This window comes from Carettochelys insculpta, chromosome 1, assembly GCF_033958435.1.
Source record: "Carettochelys insculpta isolate YL-2023 chromosome 1, ASM3395843v1, whole genome shotgun sequence".
Classification (NCBI taxonomy): Eukaryota; Metazoa; Chordata; order Testudines; family Carettochelyidae; genus Carettochelys; species Carettochelys insculpta.
In genome coordinates, this window is record NC_134137.1 from 88536076 (window position 1) to 88556503 (window position 20428).

The 20428-nt window shown below is 44.0% G+C and overlaps 1 protein-coding gene across 7 annotated transcripts in view; it reads right to left on the reverse strand.

Annotated features, from left to right (window-relative positions):
- The window catches only part of MYCBP2 (MYC binding protein 2), a 354939-nt gene that overhangs the window by 137315 nt on the left and 197196 nt on the right, over positions 1-20428 (reverse strand). For all 7 annotated transcript variants that reach the window (XM_074989094.1, XM_074989085.1, XM_074989075.1 and 4 more), the window contains exons 39-42: positions 14590-14808; positions 8152-8377; positions 7589-7707; positions 3693-3780 (exon numbers count right to left, since the gene is read on the reverse strand). In XM_074989094.1, the coding sequence (XP_074845195.1) occupies positions 3693-3780; positions 7589-7707; positions 8152-8377; positions 14590-14808 (652 nt within the window). The remainder of the gene's footprint in view (positions 1-3692; positions 3781-7588; positions 7708-8151; positions 8378-14589; positions 14809-20428) is intronic.

Here is a 20428-nt window from a genome sequence, read left to right on the forward strand (position 1 = left end):
CAGCAATGAAGGGTCCTGTGGCACCTTATAGACTAACAGAAAAGTTTAGAGCATGAGCTTTCGTGAGTTAACTCACTTCTTCAGATGCTGGTCCTGGAAATCTGCAAGGCCAGGTATAAATAGGCCAGAGCAAGGCTGGGGATAACGAGGTTAGCTCAGTCAGGCAGGCTGAGTTGTATTGTCATCAGTAGATCTGGAGGTGTGAACTCCAAGAGAGGGGAAGCTGCTTTTGTATTTAGCCAGCCATTCACAGTCTTTGTTTAAGCCTGAGCTGAGGGTATTGAATTTGCAGATGAATTGTAGCTCAGCAATTTCTCTTTGGAGTCTGTTCTTGAAATTTCTTTGCTGCAGGATAGCTACTTTTAAATCTGCTACTGTGTGTCCTGGGAGATTGAAGTGCTCTCCTATGGGTTTTTGTATATTGCTATTTCTGATGTCTGATTTGTGTGCATTTATTCTTTTACGTAGAATTCTCAAATCAGACATCAGAAATGTCCTGGAAACGTCCCCGGCTGTCCACCAAGGCCTCCAGGACCACAGAATGGTAGCCCTTCCGATTGAGGTATCGTCCTCCACTGTGATGCGGGGCGCGGATGGGGATGTGAGTCCCATCCAGAGCCCCAAAGCAGTTGGGGAAGCCCAGGGTGGCAAAGGTGGCGACAGTGGCATGTGGGTCCCCCAGCCTCACGAGCCTGTGCAGGAGCATGGCGTTGATGGCACGCACGACCTGCAGAGAAAGCACATGGGACAGCCCCTATGAGGGGTGAGCAGGGTGTGCGTGGCCCTGCCCTGCCCTGCCCTGGCCTGCCCTGCCCTGCCCTGGCCCCCCTGCCCTGCCCTGGCCTCCCCCTGTGGGTTCTCTTACCTCCATGAAGACAGCCCCGACGGTGGCCTTTCCGACACCAAACTGCTGCCCCACGGATCGGTAGCTGTCCGGAGTGGCCAGCTTCCAGACAGCGATGCCGACCCGTTTCTCCACAGGGAGGGCACGCCGCATGGCAGTGTCCCGGTGCCTGAGTGCGGGGGTGAGCCACTGGCACAGCTCCAGGAATGTCTGCCGGCTCATCCAGAAGTTCCTGAGCCAGCGGTCGTCGTCCCACTCCCCAAGCACCAGCCGCTCCCACCAGTCGGTGCTGGTGGGGTAGCTCCACAGCCGCTGGCGTGTGAGGCAGGGGGTGGAGCGGGGTGCTGCAGGGGTAGGGGTTGAGCCTTGCTGCCCTGGGGGCATCTCCTCCCCTGGGGCAAGGAGGTACTCAGCTGCCTCCCACATGGCATGGGCCAGGGCAAGCCCTGCTCCTGCCGGGAGGGCTGGGTGGACCTCTAGCTGCTGCTGCTGCTGCTGGGGGTCCATGACTGCGGCGCCCGGGGTCTGTGTGCCTATGGCTCCTCAGACCGCGTGCTGTGCAGGCTGAGTGTATGTGGGAGGGGCCCTTTAAGGGAGCGCCTAGCTGTTGCCCTGGAAGCACTAGTCCGCCCGTTGACCCTGTCTGCAGCTGTGCCTGGCATCCCTATTTCGATGTGTGCTACTTTGACATGTAGACGTTCCCTCGCTGCACCTATTTCGACGTTGGGCTGAGCAACGTCGAAGTTGAACATCGACGTTGCCGGCCCCGGAGGACGTGTAGACACTATTCATCGAAATAGCCTATTTCGATGTCGCAACATCGAAATAAGCTATTTCGATGTAGGCTTCACGTGTAGACGTAGCCCTGGAGAGCAGCAGCCAGAGTGAAGCACTAAGGGGCATTGTGGGTTACATATGGGACACTTCTGGAGGCTAATAAATTTGATTTTAAGACATGGCACTTCCACAGTGGCCTTTAATCAAACTTCTGAATTCGAGCTGGACGCTATACCTGTCAGGTAACAGCAATATTGGAATCTTGATATTAGTGTTCCCAAAAATTGAGCTAATGGTATTCAAAGTGAAGACAGTCACTTGGCAATATCAAGGTAACTGCCTTAAATTCAAATTTATCTCGTAGTGTAGACACAGCCTTAGAAAAGTTAGATGCCTGCAGAAATGCATCCTAGAATACTCAAGGAGTTGATAGAGGAGGAATCTGAGCCTTTAGCTGTCATCTTTGAAAAGTCATGGAAGTCAGGAGAGATTCTAGAAGACTGGAAAAGGGCAAATATAATGCCCATCTATAAAAGGGGGAACAAGAGCAATCCAGGAACAGACCAGTCAGCACCAGGAAAAATAATGAAGAACGTAATTAAGGAATTCATCTGCAAACATCTGTAAGAAAATAAGGTGACAGGTAACAGCCAGCATGGATGTGTAAAGAACACATCATGGCAAACCAATCTGATAGCTTTCTTTGATAGGATAAGTATTAGAGGGGTGGCAGAGTTAGTCTGTCTCTTCAAAAAGAATAAGAAGTTGTGTGGTACCTTATAGACTAACAGATCTTTTGGCGCTTAATCCTTCGTGGGCAAATACCTACTTTGTTGGATGCATGAGACAAAGCGAGTCTTTGTTTTTGAGAGGGTAACAAGTCTTGTGGATGAGGGATAAGCAGTGGACATGGTATACCTAAACTTAGTAAGGCAATAGATATAGTCTCACATTATCTTATCAATAAACTAGGCAAATACAATTTAGATGGGGATGCTATAAGGTGGGTGCACAACTGGCTGGATAACTGTTCTCAGAGAGTAGTAACCATCTGGAAAGGCATCACAAATGGGGTGCTGAAGGAGTCTGCTTGGGGACCAATTCAGTTTAATATCTTTATCAATTATTTAAATATTGGCATAGACAGTGTGCTTCTGTAGTTTGCAGATGATATCAAACTGGGAGGGGTCACAAGTGCTTTGGAGGACAGAGGCTCAATTCAAAATGATCTGGACAAACTGGAGAAACAGCATGAAGTAAATAGGATGAAGTTTAATAAGGACGAATACAAAGTACTCCAGTTAGGAAGGAATAATCAGTTTTACACATACAGAATAGGAAGAGACTGTCTAGGAAGCAGTATTGAAGAAAGGGATCTAGGGGTTATAGTGGACCACAAGCTAAAAACTGGTGAGAGGTCAGAATTGGGATCTCTCTCTTTCAATTTCTACTTCAGTAACCACCATAGTCTGGTCCAGTTACTTTTGCTGAATCTCATTTGTCACTTATGATACATTTTAAAGTGTGTTTGTATTACTGAAAAATTGTATGCACTGTGTCTGCTTATACAGTAAGTAATATATACACACAAACACACACATTTTAATTTTGAGAAGAATTATTTTAAGCGCCAATGTTTACAGATATTCATGACTAATTAACTTTTAACAGTTTAGTGCATTAAAGCATTTTGAGTCAGCACAACAGTTGCTTTTCCTCCTTGAATATGTGGCCTGTGTTCAGAAAGAACACTGATAAGAGAAATAACTGATACGGAGAAATCTGCACATTTGTGAAGTACCTTTAAGAAACTGGAGAACATAGTTCATCTGTATACAAGTCGAGCTGGTTCAGATTTAAATACTACCTTCCCCACCTTCCCATGCATTAGTAATGAGTAGAGCAGGAAGCAAAAACAGTATTTATCTGTACTGATGATTTTTTTCTCTTTTAAACTAAAAATAAATCAGTGTTCAAGTAGAAGCAATCTTGAAACTCACAGAATATTAGTAAGTCACAAAATATAAGTCAATTAACAAGTAAAATATTATGGTCCTTAAGAGAGCCTTACCAATAGGAAGTGCCAAATCTTTTTTCATCAAAGCAGCTGCACATATGCCTCCTAGATTGGCCAACTCTTTCTCCAGCTGAATAATACCCTTCAAAAGAGAGAGAAAATTTAAAGCAAAAGGTACAGTTTTAGTAGTATGATGGCAGACTATTGAAGACTGTTGCTCTCTATTGCGCGTGCGCGCACACACACAAAAATATGCTCTAGTTGAAGGGCAGACCCTTACTGTCGCAAACAGATTTCAGGGAGTCACTATCACTTACTTGTTTTACAGCTATAAGGAAGGAGGGTTCGACCCTTTTTTGTTGTCACGGGGCTGTAAGTGTGACCACAGGAGAAAAAAGGTTGAAAACAACTTCTTCGGTTAACAGGATTTATTAAATGTAGGTGGTTGCCAGGCTTTTACACTCAACAGAATCATTCTTACTAGAAGAAAACTGTTTTCTTAAGCCTGTAACATTCACTTTAAAGAGTTGGAATGCTGAGTACACGTGTACTGACCACCAGACTGCTACATCACCTTTGCAAAACCACATTTTCTGTCTGCCAATGTACTGGTCTTGCTGTTAAATAATTTGTATTTATGTCTTGAGGGCAAAGCTACTCTTCTGCCTTGTAGATTTTCTCAATGCTGGTACAGAGACATATTGACTAAACGGTAGGTCTGTCTTTTGCACCATGAGCAACAAAACACTGAGTTTATTTGCAAAAATAAACAAACTGTGGTTTTATGCAAATACTCCATAAAAAGTAATTACTTTTTGATACCCTTACTTACACTGAACAGCACCACTCTCTCTAAATGTTAACGGATTGCTTGCTGAGTAAGTTTCTACTCAATGCGATCACGGGTATATGACTATTGCTCTACGAGAGGATTAAAAAACAGGAGAGGAATACACTGCACCCTATACAGCCAGATCTCCCTCCCACACACTCAACCCTCATTGTGCACTGGCCATGTGGTAGATGGACAGCCCTGCAAATCTGTGCAATGCTCCAGAAGCCCTGGCATAAGAGTTCCCAGGAGAAAAAGGCATGGCCCTTCAGAGCTATGGATAGCTGAGTGAGTTACAGAACAAAAGGACACAAAGGAGCAGGCAAGAAGGAAACTAACAACCAAGGTTAATTTTAGTAAAAGTCATATACAGGTCATTGACAAACAAAAATTCACAGAAACCTGTCCCTGACTTTTACGAAAAGTAACTGACAAATGGGGAGTGGGAGAGTCAGCACCCACTTCTGCTGTGAGTTGGATGACTCCTGCTGTATCCTATCCTGCCAAAGATTCCATTGGACTGAAGGTATGAATGGTAAGGGAGGGAAGGCATAACTGGTTTCCTGATGAGGGCAGAAAGATAACTGCCATCTAGTAAGGGGGATGATAGTAACGGAATGGTCCCACACAGCTGATGGGACTACATTACTGAGATTAACTTGAACCAAGTCTAGCAGGTTAAATTTTAGTCCTAGGAATTATTTTATCACTCTTTCTTGAGTCATTTCTGTCTTTAATGCCTTATACTCATTCTCACTCAAACCCTCTTTATAGTTAAATAAACTTGCTTTGTTCTGAATTAAAACCAGTCCAGTGTTGTGAACTACATGGATAATTCCATTTAATTTAGCATATTCTTGTATATTGATCTCCTTTAGAGGGGTAATGAACAAATATATTTTGACTGTCCAGGAGAAGGATGGACAGTGCAGAAATACATTTGAAAAGGGGGAAGGGGAGAATTTGGGAATGAAGACTGTGTTGGTGTCACTATGCATAGCAATCAAAGGCTGCTGGAAGTCAGAATGTGCTTGGTATTTGATCACAGGTTGCTGAGGTCAGAATCGCTGTGGCTATACACAGACACTCACAGTATGATCAGCTGCTGGATGTCTGTTTGCAATGGCCCTGAGGGGAGCTATATCAGCAAAGCATCGTGAGGCATCCAAGTTTTCAGGGCAGCTGTGACATAGCCCCTCACTGGCCAGGATTGTACCCAGAATACCAAACCCACCATCCAATGCTATAAGGGTTTTATATTAAAATAAGCAACAGATGTGATGGTATAGGTCAATGAAATTATTAAGCCTCCCAACTTCCAAAAAAAAAAAAAAAAAAAAAAAAAAAAAACTGCGAGGGAGGCACAAGCTTTGAAAAATCCTCTCTCTGGGAGAAAATCTCTGAACTCAGGGATTCCATGAGCATGCCTCCCAAATGAAACAACCTGTAAGGCTGTAGTACAACAGACAAGAGGTACCCCTCTTAAAGCTCTCATAGGGCTCAAGGTCCTGAGTCAAAGAATGGGATTTTTACCTGAAACTATCCCTTATGTCTCTAACCAAAATATTTAAAATACTGTCTTAAATTAAGCTAAGAGAAATCCGTCTTAAGATCACACAGGATTTTTGTTCATTTTCTATGGTAGCAAAGAAATCGAGGTGTGGTGGATTCCCTTAAGAGTATAACAATAGCACCCCTATTTAAAAACAAGCAGTCCTATAGCATCTTAAAGAATTTGAGTAATGAGCTTTTGTGGGCAAGACTCTTCAGATCTGAAGAAGTGGGTCTTCCCCATGAAGGTTCATTATACAATAAATTTGTTAATATTTAAGGTGCTATGGGACTGCTGTTTTTTTTTAAAGCTATAGACTACCATGGCTACCGCTCTGAGAGCTTTATTTAAAAACAATTGTGCTCCACTCTAACACAGCTTTTCAATCCAATTCAAGGGATACCAGAGATGTCAAATGCCAAAAGAAAGAATACACAGAGGCCCTCAAAGAATATTTTGTTGCATAAAGGAATAACTTGCAGAACTCAAATGTCTAGGTACTACTGAGGCAACATGTTTAAGAACATCTGAAGAAATATTATGCATTCGGAGATTTAAATAAGCTGTAATTACAGTAGCTAAGATAAAGGCCATGTCTACACTAGCCAAAAACTTTGAAATGGCCATGCAAATGTCCATTTCGAAGTTTACTAATGAAGCGCTGAAATACGTATTCAGCGCCTCATTAGCATGCGGGTGGCCACAGCACTTCAAAATTGGCGCGGCTCATCCAGACAGGGCTCCTTTTCGAAAGGACCCCGGCTACTCTGAAGTCCCCCTATTCCTATCTGCTCATAGGAATAAGGGGACTTCGAAGTAGCCGGGGTCCTTTCAAAAAGGAGCCCCGTCTGGACGAGCTGCACCAATTTTGAAGTGCTGCGGCCGCCCGCATGCTAATGAGGCGCTGAATACGTATTTCAGCGCTTCATTAGTAAACTTTGAAATGGACATTTGCATGGCCATTTCAAAGTTTTTGGCTAGTGCAGACATAGCGAAAATGTATAAAGAATATTAATCTTCATTCTTCATAGCATCAGATAGCTAGCATTTGAAAGAAACTTTTCATTAAGCATCTTACTACGCCCCCCCCCTTTTTCTTTTTTTTAAATTTTAGGGGTTTGTATACCATCTTCTGAACAGTATGTTACTGATTAGAAATGGGAAAAGCACAGAAAAGTCTTCCTACAATGGCCAATGTGAATATTAGTATAGAGTACAGATTTTAGGTAGCTAATCATAAAGGAATTTGGGCAGATATGTTGAACAGAGTTACAGATATACAGACTACTTTTAATGCAATGCATAGATTATTTTTACTAACAGAACCTTATGGTGTCTTGCATGTCCATAACCCTGTTACACGTGTTAACATTTGAGAACTCTTGTATGGTAGGTTAATGGACATGCAGCTCCACAAAACTACAGTTCAAAAATATGTTAAGACCATTTTAAAATATTTTCCTAATATGTTAACAAAAAATTGAGTAGGAAAGGGCTGCATAAAAAATTGCCTTTAGAAAGATCAAATTTATTTGATGTAATCTTAGTAGCTTTACTTATTCTCACCTCATCAGGTCCTGGACTAAATTCATATCCAACTGCAAAACACTTGAAGCCATAGAAACAGGCCTTGTCATCTTTCACATAGTCTGATGCAGTCTCCAGTGAAAAGAGTGCTTCATTTCCTAACACAAAACAATTAAAGATCTATGGGAATGCCTCTTTTTCCACCCATTTTTATATCACAAAAATATGAAAATTAGCTTTTAAACATTACTGACGTAAGAAGCACCTGAGCAATCTGCATATCTGTATCGCAAAGAAAAAAATAAATAATGAATTACTTCATGATAGCCAGTCACTGTAATAGGCCCAGATTTCCAATCTGAGTCCTGGCTTCTCTTCAGATTTATATTGAACTACAAAACAGAATAATTCAGTCTCATTACCTAAGAAAGTCAATATGAATGGAAATTTTCATTGAGAATTTCACAATCTCATAACAATGGTTTGTGATGAGTCAAGTTTTATTTCTCTGTAAATTACTGTATTTTTACATGATCTTTTGTTAATTATACTTTAAACACCCGCATTTTATTTAAAAAACACAATTTATTAACTCTTTTCACCTGGCAACACTAAAACCATGGCAGGCCATCCAGATGTGCCTGAAAATTTCTTTAGTTCAACCCATGAATTAAGATTTTCATGGACAGGAATTTGTTTTTGTCCAAATCCTGAGTTCTGGAAAATTCTGACAGGTATTAGCAAGCGAAGGACATCCTCTGATTGAGCTGTGCCACACTGAGCATCAAACTCTATTGTCATCCACCTGACACATTCTGGGAAAGTCACCTGAAACAAGTAATAGGAAAACAAAAATCAGTTTATACATCTAATTAATTTTAGTTTAAGTATTTTACTTTATCCTTAATCTTTACAAATGGTGAAGTATTGAAAAACAAAGGAAAATCACTTATTGCTACATTAACTGGAGTTCTTCAATACGTGGGGCCTATCAGTGTTCCACTTCCAGTATGCATGAAGCTCTAAAAACGTATACCCCCTTGGCAAGGTCAGAGCTATGGGGATGATTGATGCAGAATCTTAACTGATTTTCTTCAGATTCCAAGGGGTAACTGCGATTGCAGAATAGGCAGACAAATCAGCATTTGATGGAATCAGAAACATGTCCACTTCCAAACTCAGTCTCTTAACTCCTTCTGGAGCAGAAATGTGTAATTCTTATTTTCCCTCATTGTAAACAAATCTGCACAGGGAACATCCCAATGCTGAACACACAGAATTTAGCATCAACCACCTGTGTTTCTGCATGAAGTGTAAATGGCTGCTCAGATGATCTGCCAATGATTATCAAATACTGGACACACCAGTGTCACAGCATGATAACCTCTATGTGTAAGGGCGTATGCCAGGAACTTCCTTGTTTGTTGTTACAGAACAGAAGCTATATAGAGGCTAAAGACTGGGAGACAGCTACAGCAGGCAGGGACCCTTCCCTAAGGTAACATGACATCCTCCTGGAATGCCTATCTGAAATATATGGGCTATAAACAAATCCTTGGAGGTGAAGGAGAGGAAGGAGAAGCTCCACCACTAATGCACAAAGCAAAAAATGCTATATGAGTGATTTCCCTCAAATGGAGAAGCTGATCAGATGGGAAGAGCATCTGGATGCTCTCACAGTACAAGGTTGGTAGTCCAAAGAGGCGGCTTTCCTGCGTATCAACAGCCCTAGAGCATAGAGAAATATATCTGGCCTGTATAGCTTTTTTAACTCACATCAGTGTCCAAGACATGCAAACAGTGTTGGTCAACTTCACTGCAAGATTAGATTATTCTCATGCCTTGTTCTTTGGCTTTCTTTTCAAGGATGACTGGAAACTAATACGGAAAATCAAAGACTGCAGACTAGTCTCCTCGTCACCAGAAGGCCGTCATTTTATGCATTCAGTTTTAGATGAAAATAACGTTTTTTTTCTTTGAGTACCTGTCATTATGTGTATCATTTGTGGTGTGCATGTAGTGAAGAATTATGTTGTGGTGGGAGCTTTTTAGATGGTGATGAAGACAAATTGAGCATGGAAAAAGAAAAAGGGAATTCTCAAATGAACAGAGACATAATAATAAACTGATTTAAAAACATCAGTACCAATTTTGTCAGTGACAAAAGGAAAGTTGAAATATCAGTACCAAATTCAACAATGCCAATATAGTAGGTACCAAAACTACTGGTAGTGAAATATAAGTGCTAGTTAGTAGTACAAGGCGGCCCTGGCCTTAGGCAGTGAGTATGCTGGAAGATTCAGCCATTCCCAAAGGCTTAAGAGTTAGCCTTTCAGGGCACAATGACAGCCTTGAACTGCCCTTCTTAGCAAAAGCAGAGAGACTTGTCTCTTTTTCTCCCCTTTCGAAAAAAGCTTTTAGTTGGAGATCCACTTTTATTCTCCTCTCAGAAGCTGAGCAGGGGATTACCTCCTCAAAATGTGAAGAAGGAGAAGCTTCACGAAAATATCTCAGAGGGACATAAACAATTCTGAAAGCTGAGGAAGTGGCAGGAGCATTCTAATTGAAGATTTCCCCAATTTAAAAGGATATTGCCGTTCTGGACTAAAAACAGGTTTCATAGACTTACCCAGGAGATATATTTTTAAACTTGCCATCCTGGATTAGCAGCTCATTCCTTGTACATTACATAGTACATTCATCTTAAATGTGCTCCTCCATAGGGCAAAATAAGCAGCTAACTCACCCACAGTTGAGGAGCAGAGCTGCCTCATACAATGAACAATAATTAAAGAGAAAAAAAATTTGTCAAGTTCTGAGGCTGACTCCTGGTACTGGGTGAATAAAACAAAGAAAACTTACCTGAATTAAATCCTGGACTAAAAGTTTATCTAAGAATCTATTCTATATTACAAGCATCGAGGCAGAAGTACAAGAGACCGGACACAGCTAACTCAGTGCTGTATCTCAGCCAAAGGTACTGAAAAGGAAATGAGATTGGTTGGTTGTGCCACGCCACTTGTGTCCTTCAGAGTAAAGGCGCAAAAGAGCACAAAAGGCATAAGTACAGCCAAATAGACATGACTGGATAAAAATTTCCAATCTTTAGCACACGCACACCACAAACGACACACATGCAGAGAAGTACTCAAAGAAAAACCATGCTATTTTCATCTAAAAATCTAACAACTGCACAAAATGACTGGCTGCTGGAGACCACAGAAAACTCGTTTGCAATATCTGGTGATCCTGAATAGTTTCCTATCATCCTTGAAAAGAAATCCAAAGAACATGACAATAATTTTTTGTACACAGATTTGTCTTATCTGACCATTTCCCTGACCATTTCCTCCTCCTCAACAAAATGAAGCATAAGTTTCTTCTCATTTTATTTCCTCTGACATTTATTGCTATTTTACCCTGTAATATTCCATACCATGGCCATGCAATTACAATTAATGATTTAATGTTTAGAATCTCAGAGTAATTTCTTGAGCACACACACTTACTTTTACTTTATATGAGTGCTGCCTTATCTAAACTATATTTTTATGGGAATGCCTTATCTATGAAATTCCATGTGACGTTCTTTGGATTCTTTTCATCCTAATCATGAAATCTGAATTCCCTGGGCATGCAATGCCTATTTTGATATATTTTCAACATTTGTGGATTCCCCCTCCCACCCCCCTCAAACTACTGATGGGTAATGCCAATACAGCAAGGTCGCAACATTCATGAATTCAGTTATTAGTGAGTGGCTCGTCATCCCCAGCACTCTTATCACCGCATGGCACAATGCAATATAGCCAACCGTGCGGTGCGAGGCACCGTAGCTGTCTGCACGTCGCTGCTGTTTCCACCACACAGCGTGAGGCACTGAACCCTTGCGAATGTTGCGACCCTACTGTATTAACTCCACTTTGTTTTTTTTTTTTGGTCCAGGATGTTTTCCCCCCAATGATCAATTTTATTTATAACACTGATGAAGTGACCCAGAGAGAATGCCACCAAACTGAAGATATATACAGGACAGTAAGGTCACAGAGTGCACGAGGGTTCTGTTCCACACGCCGTCTCGTAAACCTGGATTTCACGTAAGTGGGGGTCCAGCTTTTTCTCTGGCAGGACACACATTTTTGCAGCTGGGGAAGCAGCAGAAAGGTAAGTCCTGGGCTGGGGATAGCAGTTGGAGAGGGTTAAGCCTGGTACTGGGTTGGGGCCATGGGAGGCAGTTGGGGGTGGGGTGGGGATAAGCCTGGTGTGAGTTAGGACTGCAGGGGGGTAAGGGGTGGAAGTGAGCTGGAGCTGTGCATGGGTGGTGAGCTGGGCCACAGGGGTTGGGGAGGCGTGTGAACCGGAACCAGGACTGTGCATGGGCGGCGAGCTGGCAGGGGGGTTGCACTGGAGCTGCGTGGGGTTGGGGGGAGGCAGGTGGCTTAAACCAGAGCCATGTGAGGGTTGTGAACTGGCAGGGGGGTTGCACCGGAGTCACATGGGGCAGTAGGCGGCTTGAACAAGAGGCGCACATGGGTTATGAACCAGTGGGGGGCGTTGCACTGGACCTGTGCAAGGTGGGGGTGGGGGGCACCTTCAACTAGAGCCACATGCGGGCAGTTTAAATTGGGGTGAGGGGTGAGCTAGAGCTGTGCGTGAGTGGTGGTAAGCCATAGCCTGGTGTGGGTATGTGAGGTGAGCTGGAGCTGCGCATGTGTGGCAAGCTGGCAGGGGGTTTGAACTGGGGCCAGGGATGTTGAGCTGCGCCTGAGGGGTGGTGAGCTAGAGCCAGAGGCGGGGTTGGGGGAGTGGGGTGAAAAGGAGCTATGTGCAGGTGTTGAGCAGAGCTGGGGGGGCTGAGCTGGGGCCATGCATGGCTGAGGGGGGTTGCACCAGAGCAGCGGGGAGCAAGTTAAGCACAACTGGAAATCGCGGTACAGGGTTTACTATAGGAATCGGGGTCAGACACGTACGACCAGGGTCGCATACTCTGAGATCGCGTACTCTGAGACTTTATTGTGTCAGTCTTAGATAACTTTCTGTTTATTAGCTTTGAAGGACAGATTCAGCAGCATGTTTAGGCTGCTATGTGCAAAAAAAGACTAAAACAGCTACCTTTCTGGTACTGTTGAATCTGACCCTTAGTATGTTGAGCATATAGCCACAGAACCTCAAGACAAGTGACAGCTGAGCTCTATCAAAGAACGCTTTACTCATATATGCAGTCCTCCTCTTCACTGAATCATTTCAATCAATACAGGTTGAACCTCTGCAGTCTGACACACTCACCTGGCAACATCCATAGAAGCTGGAAGGGACCTACTACTTCAAGTAGGATCAACTGTAAGTCATCCCAGCCAGTACTGTACTGTAAGATGGACAGAAAACTGGCTTGACATACGGGCCCAACGGGTAGTGGTTAGTGGCTCAGGGTCTGGCTGGCAGTCAGTTTCAAGTGGAGTGTCCCAAGGATCAGATCTAGGGCCAGTACTGTTCAACATCTTTACTAATGACCTGGATGAGGGGATGGATTGCACCCTCAGCAAATTTGCAGACGACACTAAGCTAGGGGGTCACGTAGATACATTGCAGGTAGGGATAGGGTCCAGAGTGACCCAGACATATTGGAGGATTGAGCCAAAAGAAATTTGATGAGGTTCAACAAAGACAAGTGCAGAGTCCTGCACTTAGGACGGAAGAATCCCAAGCACTGTTACAGGCTGGGGACCAACTAGCTAAATAGCAGTGCAGCAGAAAAGGACCTGGGGATTACAGTGGATGAGAGGCTGGATATAAGTCAACTGTGTCCCCTTGCAGCCAAGAAGGCTAATGGCACATTGGGGTGCATTAGGAGAAGCATTTCCAGCAGATGTCAAGGATATACACCCCCGCCCCCTTGGCTCTGGTGAGGCCTCATCTGGAGTACTGAGTCCAGTTCTGGGCCCCCCAGTACAGAAAGGATATGGGCGCATTGGAGGGGGTTCAGCAGAGGGCAACAAAAATGATTCGGGGTCTGGAGCACGTGACCTATGAGGAAAGGCTGAGAGATTTGGGGCTTAGTTTGCAGAAGAGAAGACTGAGGGGCAATTTGATAGCAGTCTTCAAATTTCTGAAAGGGGGCTCTAAAGAGGATGGAGAGAGACTGTTCTCAATGGTGACAGATGACAGAACAAAGAGCAATGGTCTAAGGTTACAGAGGGAGAGGTGTAGGTTGGATATGGAGAAAAACTACTTCACCAGGAGGGTGGTGAAGGACTGGAATGTGGTAGAATCTCCATCCACAGAGGTTTTTTAGTCCTGGCTTGACATAGTCATGGCTGGGATGATTCACATGGGGTTGATCCTACTTTAGGCAGCGGGCTGGACTAGATCACCTCCTGAGGTCCCTTCCAGCCCTAGAATTCTATTATTCTGCAGTATGTTGATAGCAGTCTTCAAATTTCTGAAAGGGGGCTCTAAAGAGGATGGAGAGAGACTGTTCTCAATGGTGACAGATGACAGAACAAAGAGCAATGGTCTAAGGTTACAGAGGGAGAGGTGTAGGTTGGATATGGAGAAAAACTACTTCACCAGGAGGGTGGTGAAGGACTGGAATGTGGTAGAATCTCCATCCACAGAGGTTTTTTTAGTCCTGGCTTGACATAGTCATGGCTGGGATGATTCACATGGGGTTGATCCTGCTTTAGGCAGCGGGCTGGACTAGATCACCTCCTGAGGTCCCTTCCAGCCCTAGAATTCTATTATTCTGCAGTATGTTGCAACAGTGAAAACACCAGAAAACTAAATTATAACATCTTTTAAAAATGTGTACACAAAACAAGAATGTTAAAGGCTTTGATTTTGTACAACTTTGCAACAGTTGCCTCAGAACTGCAAGCATAATGTAATTCATATATAGATGACATCAAACAACAGTGAAAATGTTGTACGCTCACAGCGTAGAGATAAACCCAGCTAACAGTTTTAGAAATGTTCTTAAAAAAGCTAGGCATACTTTCAATCTATGATACATATTAAAAAGTGCACAAAAGAACGGTCCTTACCTTATAGTGGGTAACACAAGCTGGTTTATATGGGTGTTCGCTTTCTGTGACAGCATAATGATTAGACGTAGTACCAGCTGAGAGCCCCTGTTCAGGTGGGTTTCCTGTGGTGCTGTCCGTAGACTGATTGGGGTTAAAGGAAGGAGGAGCATACTTCTGATTCAAAACTGCTACAGAAGGAAGTAACTGCTGTACTAGACCAAAGACTTCAACAGCAACCTGCAGCATATGACACAGTAGAACATAAAGCGTTATCTGATGTGGATGGACGAAGTCAAAAAGCCTACAGTTCTCCACATTATTTGTATGGAATAGTCTCAAAATTAACATTATTATAGGTCAGTCGTATGATATGCTTTACTTTAAAAACCCCTCATGCTCTCTCTTCCCCCTCCCCACCTCCTTGCCCAATGGACTCAGTGTGAAAGCATTAATTACATATCTGAAAGAGTCAAATACAAGAACAGAACTGGAAAAAGAATCCTTGTTGGCAGTTTAAACACATCTTCATTAAAACACCACGTTAGGGAGCCAAATGTTTTGAGCACTGAGAAATTATATTACCACTACATATACTGGGCAGTATGTATAATTGGGAGACAAAGCACAAATACTCTATTAAAGAGATACAGTAAACTTAGAAATCATGCTTGTGTAATTGTTTTAATCTTCAAGGTTTTACAAGTAACACCTACAACTGTTATATCTGAAGGATTAGTTATTACTTCTTCCCACCTCCAGTGTGTGTGTGTGTGTGGGGGGGGAAACTTTGTGTACAGGCAGTTTCCCACTTGTTTTGTGCGCCTTGCAAACACAGACAAAAAGAAAATTAAGCAGAAAAATATTTTGTCAAACCAAAAATTGTCAAGTATACTAGGTTAAAATATCTGAAACGATTTTTAACTTGGTGCTACAGATTAGATTTTAAATTGGTACTATCCCCTTAAAGAATGTTAGAAGAGAAAACTTTAGCATTAGGGAACAAAGAAATTACATGTGCTAGGATACTTAAATAACTTGCTGGGGAAATCTTGAAGCCTTTAGCAACTATCTTTGAGATCTATGGAGGAAAGCCGAGGTCACAGAGGACCGCATTAAGGCAAAAATACCTATTTTTACAGAGGCTAACAAAGAGAATCGGGGTGCGTCTACACTAGCTGGCTACTTCGAAGTAGCTGGCACAACGTCGAAATAGCACGCGTCGCGTCTACACGCGCCATGTGCTATTTCGATGTTCAAATCGACGTTAGATGGTGACACGTCAAAATCGCTATTCCCATCTGAAGATTCTGAATAGCGCCCTACTTCGACGTTCAACGTCAAAGTAGGGTGTGTGCAGACGATCTGCGTCTTGCTACTTCGAAATAGCAGAGTCCTCCATGGCGGCCATCAGCTGAGGGGTTGAGAGACGCTCTGTCCAGCCCCTCCGGGGCTCTATGGTCACCGCATGCAGCTGCCCATAGCCCAGGGCTTCTGGCTGCTGCTGCTGCAGCTGGGGGTCCGTGCTGCATGCACAGGGTCTGCAACCAGTTGTCGGCTCTGTGGATCTTGTGCTGTGCAGGGCAAGTGTGCCTGGGAGAGGCCCTTTAAGGGAGCGGCTTGGGGCTTTGCTGACCCCTTATTTCGATGGGAAGCGCTTGTGTGTGTGGACGCTCCACATTTCCTTCCAGGACAACTCCTTTTGATGTTCCCCGTTGCTACTTCGACATTGAATGTCAATGGTACCAGCCCTGGAGGATGTGTAGATGATACGCGTCGAAGTAGCCTATTTCGATATCCTAACTTCAAAATAGGCTACTTCGAAGAACCAAATAGACTACTTCGATGTAGTGTGCTAGTGTAGACGTAGCCCAGGAGACTCACAGAGCCATCAGCTTAACTTCAGTATCTGGAAAACTTGCTAATTATTAGACAATCAATTTGTGAGCACCTAGAGCAAGGCTATAAGGAATAGCAAGGGGAAGTTATTCACCCTGTGCAGTAACTATGGTTCTTTCAGATGAGTCCCTGTGGGTGCTCCACTCTAAGTCTTGTGGCACCCTGGCACTACTGATCAGATTTCTCAGAGCAGTATCTTGTTGCACCGCACATGCGCACTGCGCGTCTTGTGCTTTGGCCGTTCTGTAGAGCGTGCACACGGTGCAAGCTTTTTCTGTTCCTTTTCTACCTGAAGTCACTGTAGACTCCAAGCAGAGGAGAGGAGAGGTAGTGGAGTACCCACAGGGACATCTTGCAGAACCATTGCTACTGCACAGGGTGAGTAACTTCTCCTCCTTTGAGCAATCCCTGTGGCTACATCTATACTGTATTCCCCTTTCGAAGGAGGAATGAAAATGAGGGAGATTGAAAATGTAATTTAAATGCTGATTTACAAATATCTCGTGAGATTGCTTTCAGAAAAGTGTCTTCCAGAAAAACAAAAGCAGCCTTGTAGATGGGGTTCATTTGGCCGGGGGGTGGGGGGGAATTGTTTCAGGAAGAAGAGTTCTTTCGAAAAATGAGGTATTTTTCTGAAGGAACCCATCTACACTGCTGTTTTTCTTTTCTGAACAGCCTCTCCTGGAAATGCAACTGCATGAGGATTATGCAAATGAAGCACAAGATTTGTATATCAGTGCTTCATTTGCATTTTCAATCTCCCTCATTTGCATTCCTCCTCCAAAAGGGGAATGTAGTGGAGATGTGCCCCTTTGGTGCTCCAGAGCAGTACCCATTGGCTGGAGGTGGGTTTTGGAGTTTTATGTGGAGGAAGGAAGGACCACATCTGCTAGAGTTGTGGTAGGTTTCTGTAAAACATAGTGGTGTGCAAAATATGGCATCAGGATCACATGGCTGCTCTGCATACGTCTAATGGCCCATTATTCAGGAAGGCCATCGTGTCAGCCATTGCCCGTGCGGCGTGACACCTGATAGTCTGCGGCAGCTGTTTGCTTCTGAGTGCGTGTGGAACCTGGTGTGGGGTGGTAAAACTGCCCTGTAAGGGGGCTTTTGCAGCCCCCTCATGTCCTCTGGGTTGTCCCTTGATGGTAGAAGAGACTTTTTTCAGAGTATAGCCTTGATTGTTTTATTCTGCTTGAGGCTGACCTGCGTTTCTCCACGGTACCAAACCCTGATGGAATCAGGGAACGTGGGCTCTGGGCAATGGTGATGAAAAGCGTGCCAGAGAAACCTTAGCAGAGACTTTTCCCAGAGAGTAGATTTCAGCCACGCTGCCCATCTGATGTGGGCATCGAGGATCTGTATATATTACATTTGTTAAAGCCGTGGGAGTCCAGCATGATGGTAGGGAAAAAATGTCAGAGCAGCCACCACTGTGGTAATCGTTGCTTTTTCTTTCCTTGTAGTAGTAGCTGTAATACAGTGGTAGGATTAAAATTCTGAGGTAAAGGTCTAAGATAAAGCGTGGATTCTTATGTTCCCTGTCAGGAACACAGGGCTGCTCCAAGATCCATCTCAGGCAGGGGACGGTAGAAAAGGAACCGAAGGGGGGCTTGCACTGTGCATGCACTCCACAGAACAGCCGGAGAGCAAGACGCTCAACTGTGCATGTGCAGTGCGATGAGATACTGCCTGAGAACTCTTGTGATCAGCAGTGCAGGGGCACCATAAAACCTAAAGTGGAGCACCCACAAGGGATCACTTGAAGAAAAAACAGGAATTTATTAAGAACAGATCAAGTCAAACTAACCCTAATGACTTTCTCTGCCAGCGTTACTGGCCTAGTAGACTGCAAGAAGCAATAGCCATGATCGATCTCAATTTCAGTAAGGTGTTTAAACAGTCCCACATCACGTTCTAGTAAGCCAGTGTTTCCCAAAGGCTGCATCTACACAGGCACGAATCTTCGAAATAGCCATATTTCGAAGATTACTAATGAGGTGCTGAACTGAATATTCAGCGCCTCATTAGCATTAAGACGCTTCCGGCCGCGGCACTTTGAAAGCACCACTTTCGAAAGTGCGTGGCTCGGTGTGGCTATACAGGCTCCTTTTCGAAAGGGCCCCGCACCTTTTGAAATCCCCTTATCCCAATCGGAATAAGGGGATTTCGAAAGGTGCGGGGTCCTGTCAAAAAGGAGCCCCGTGTAGCCGCAACGAACCGCATGCTTTCGAAAGCAGTGCTTTTGAAGCGGCGCAACCAGAAGCGTCCTAATGCTAATGAGGCACTGAATATTCAATTCAGCGCCTCATTAGTAATCTTCGAAATATGGCTATTTCAAAGATTTGTGCCCGTGTAGACACGGCCAAATGGTGTTCCATGGAAGCCAGGATTCTGTGAAGGGTTTCGCGAGAAAATTCTAGTACAATAGCTGACTCCTCTGCTGCTCCCAGCCCTGCCGCTGCTGAAACAATAAAACTAAATTTAATTGGCTTAACGGCCAGCAGAGTGGCTGGAGGGATCTAGATGTTAAACCAACTGAATTTAGGTTCATTATTTCAGCAGCGGCAGGGAGCCACAAAGAGCCTCTCACTTGCCCCACTACCCAAGCAACTATGCCCCTCATGAAGGCATGGCTCAGGTCAGCTCACTGCCCCCCACTCCAACCAGCAGAATACCTCCATGCCAGCATTCCTTCCACTGGTAGGTTCTCCAGCCAGTGCCACAGATGGGTTAGTCCCGGGGTGGGGTTGGGGGAGAGGGAGGTCAGCTTAGGGCTGAGATGGGTTAATCCTGGGGATGGGGAGGCAGGTTTGGTGCTGAGAGGGGTTAAGCCTAGGGACTGGGGGATGCAAATTTGGAGGCTCAGGTGGGTAAAGCCTGGGGATGGGTGGGTGGTGGATTGGGGAGGCTGAAGCAGGTAAAGCCTGGAGATAGAGAGGTGGGTTTGGGAGCCAAGGGGGTCAGAACCCAGAAATGGAGTTCTGCAAAATTCTTTTGAGTTTAAAAGGGTTCTGTGGCCAAGTAAAATAGGGAAACACTGTAATAAGCAAACTAGGAACATACAGTCCAGATGAAATTACCGTAAAATGTGTGCAGAACTGGGTGAACTGTAGTCAGAGAGTAATTATCAACAGTTCATTGTGTAATACCAATGTACCAAGCACAAGAATCTGCCGCAGTTTAGAGTCCCTGTTGAACTACTGGAGCCTGCAGTTGTGATGTAGCAATAGCTAATCAAGATCAACAGGTCAAGACGAGGGAGAGACGGCAATGACTTCAGAAGGAGAAGCAGTTGGAAAAAGGTCAAAGATATAGCAAAAAAGAAGAATCTATTTGCTGAGTTAGTGAACTGTGGCTGGGTACAAGATGAGGTTAAAAAAACTGGGCCTGTTTATAGGTTCGAGAAAAGTATTGAGGGGGGACCTTAACGTATTACAAGATGTAATGGGCTTAAATCTCTAGAAAGGGAGATTTAGGCTAGGTATTAGGAAAACGTTTTTAATTATAAGTGTAGTTAAGCTCTGAAATAGGGTTCCAAAGGAAGTCGTGGAATCCCCTTAACTGGAAGTTTTACAGAACATGCTGGACAAACACTTGTCAGTGATGATCTATGTTTACTTACTTGGTTCTGTCTCTGCACAAGGGCTGGAATTACAGACTTCTTGAGGTTCCTCTCAGCACTATATGAGTATATGAAAGACTGGCTGAGAAAACATTGCTGTAAACTGGTATTTTAGATAAGTAGTAATAGTCTGAGACAATAGTAGAGAAAGGTAAGGGTGGAGTAAGTACCTATAAGCCATTCTTGTTACCATGGCTGAAAATTCCTAACACTTCTGAAGCAGCTTTTAATGCAGTAAGTGTTCAAAGGTTAATCAGGGATTCAAAAGAATATGCAAATACAAAAGTGCCTTTCAGACGACAGCTTCCTCTCATATAGCATTTTAAAACAACTGTA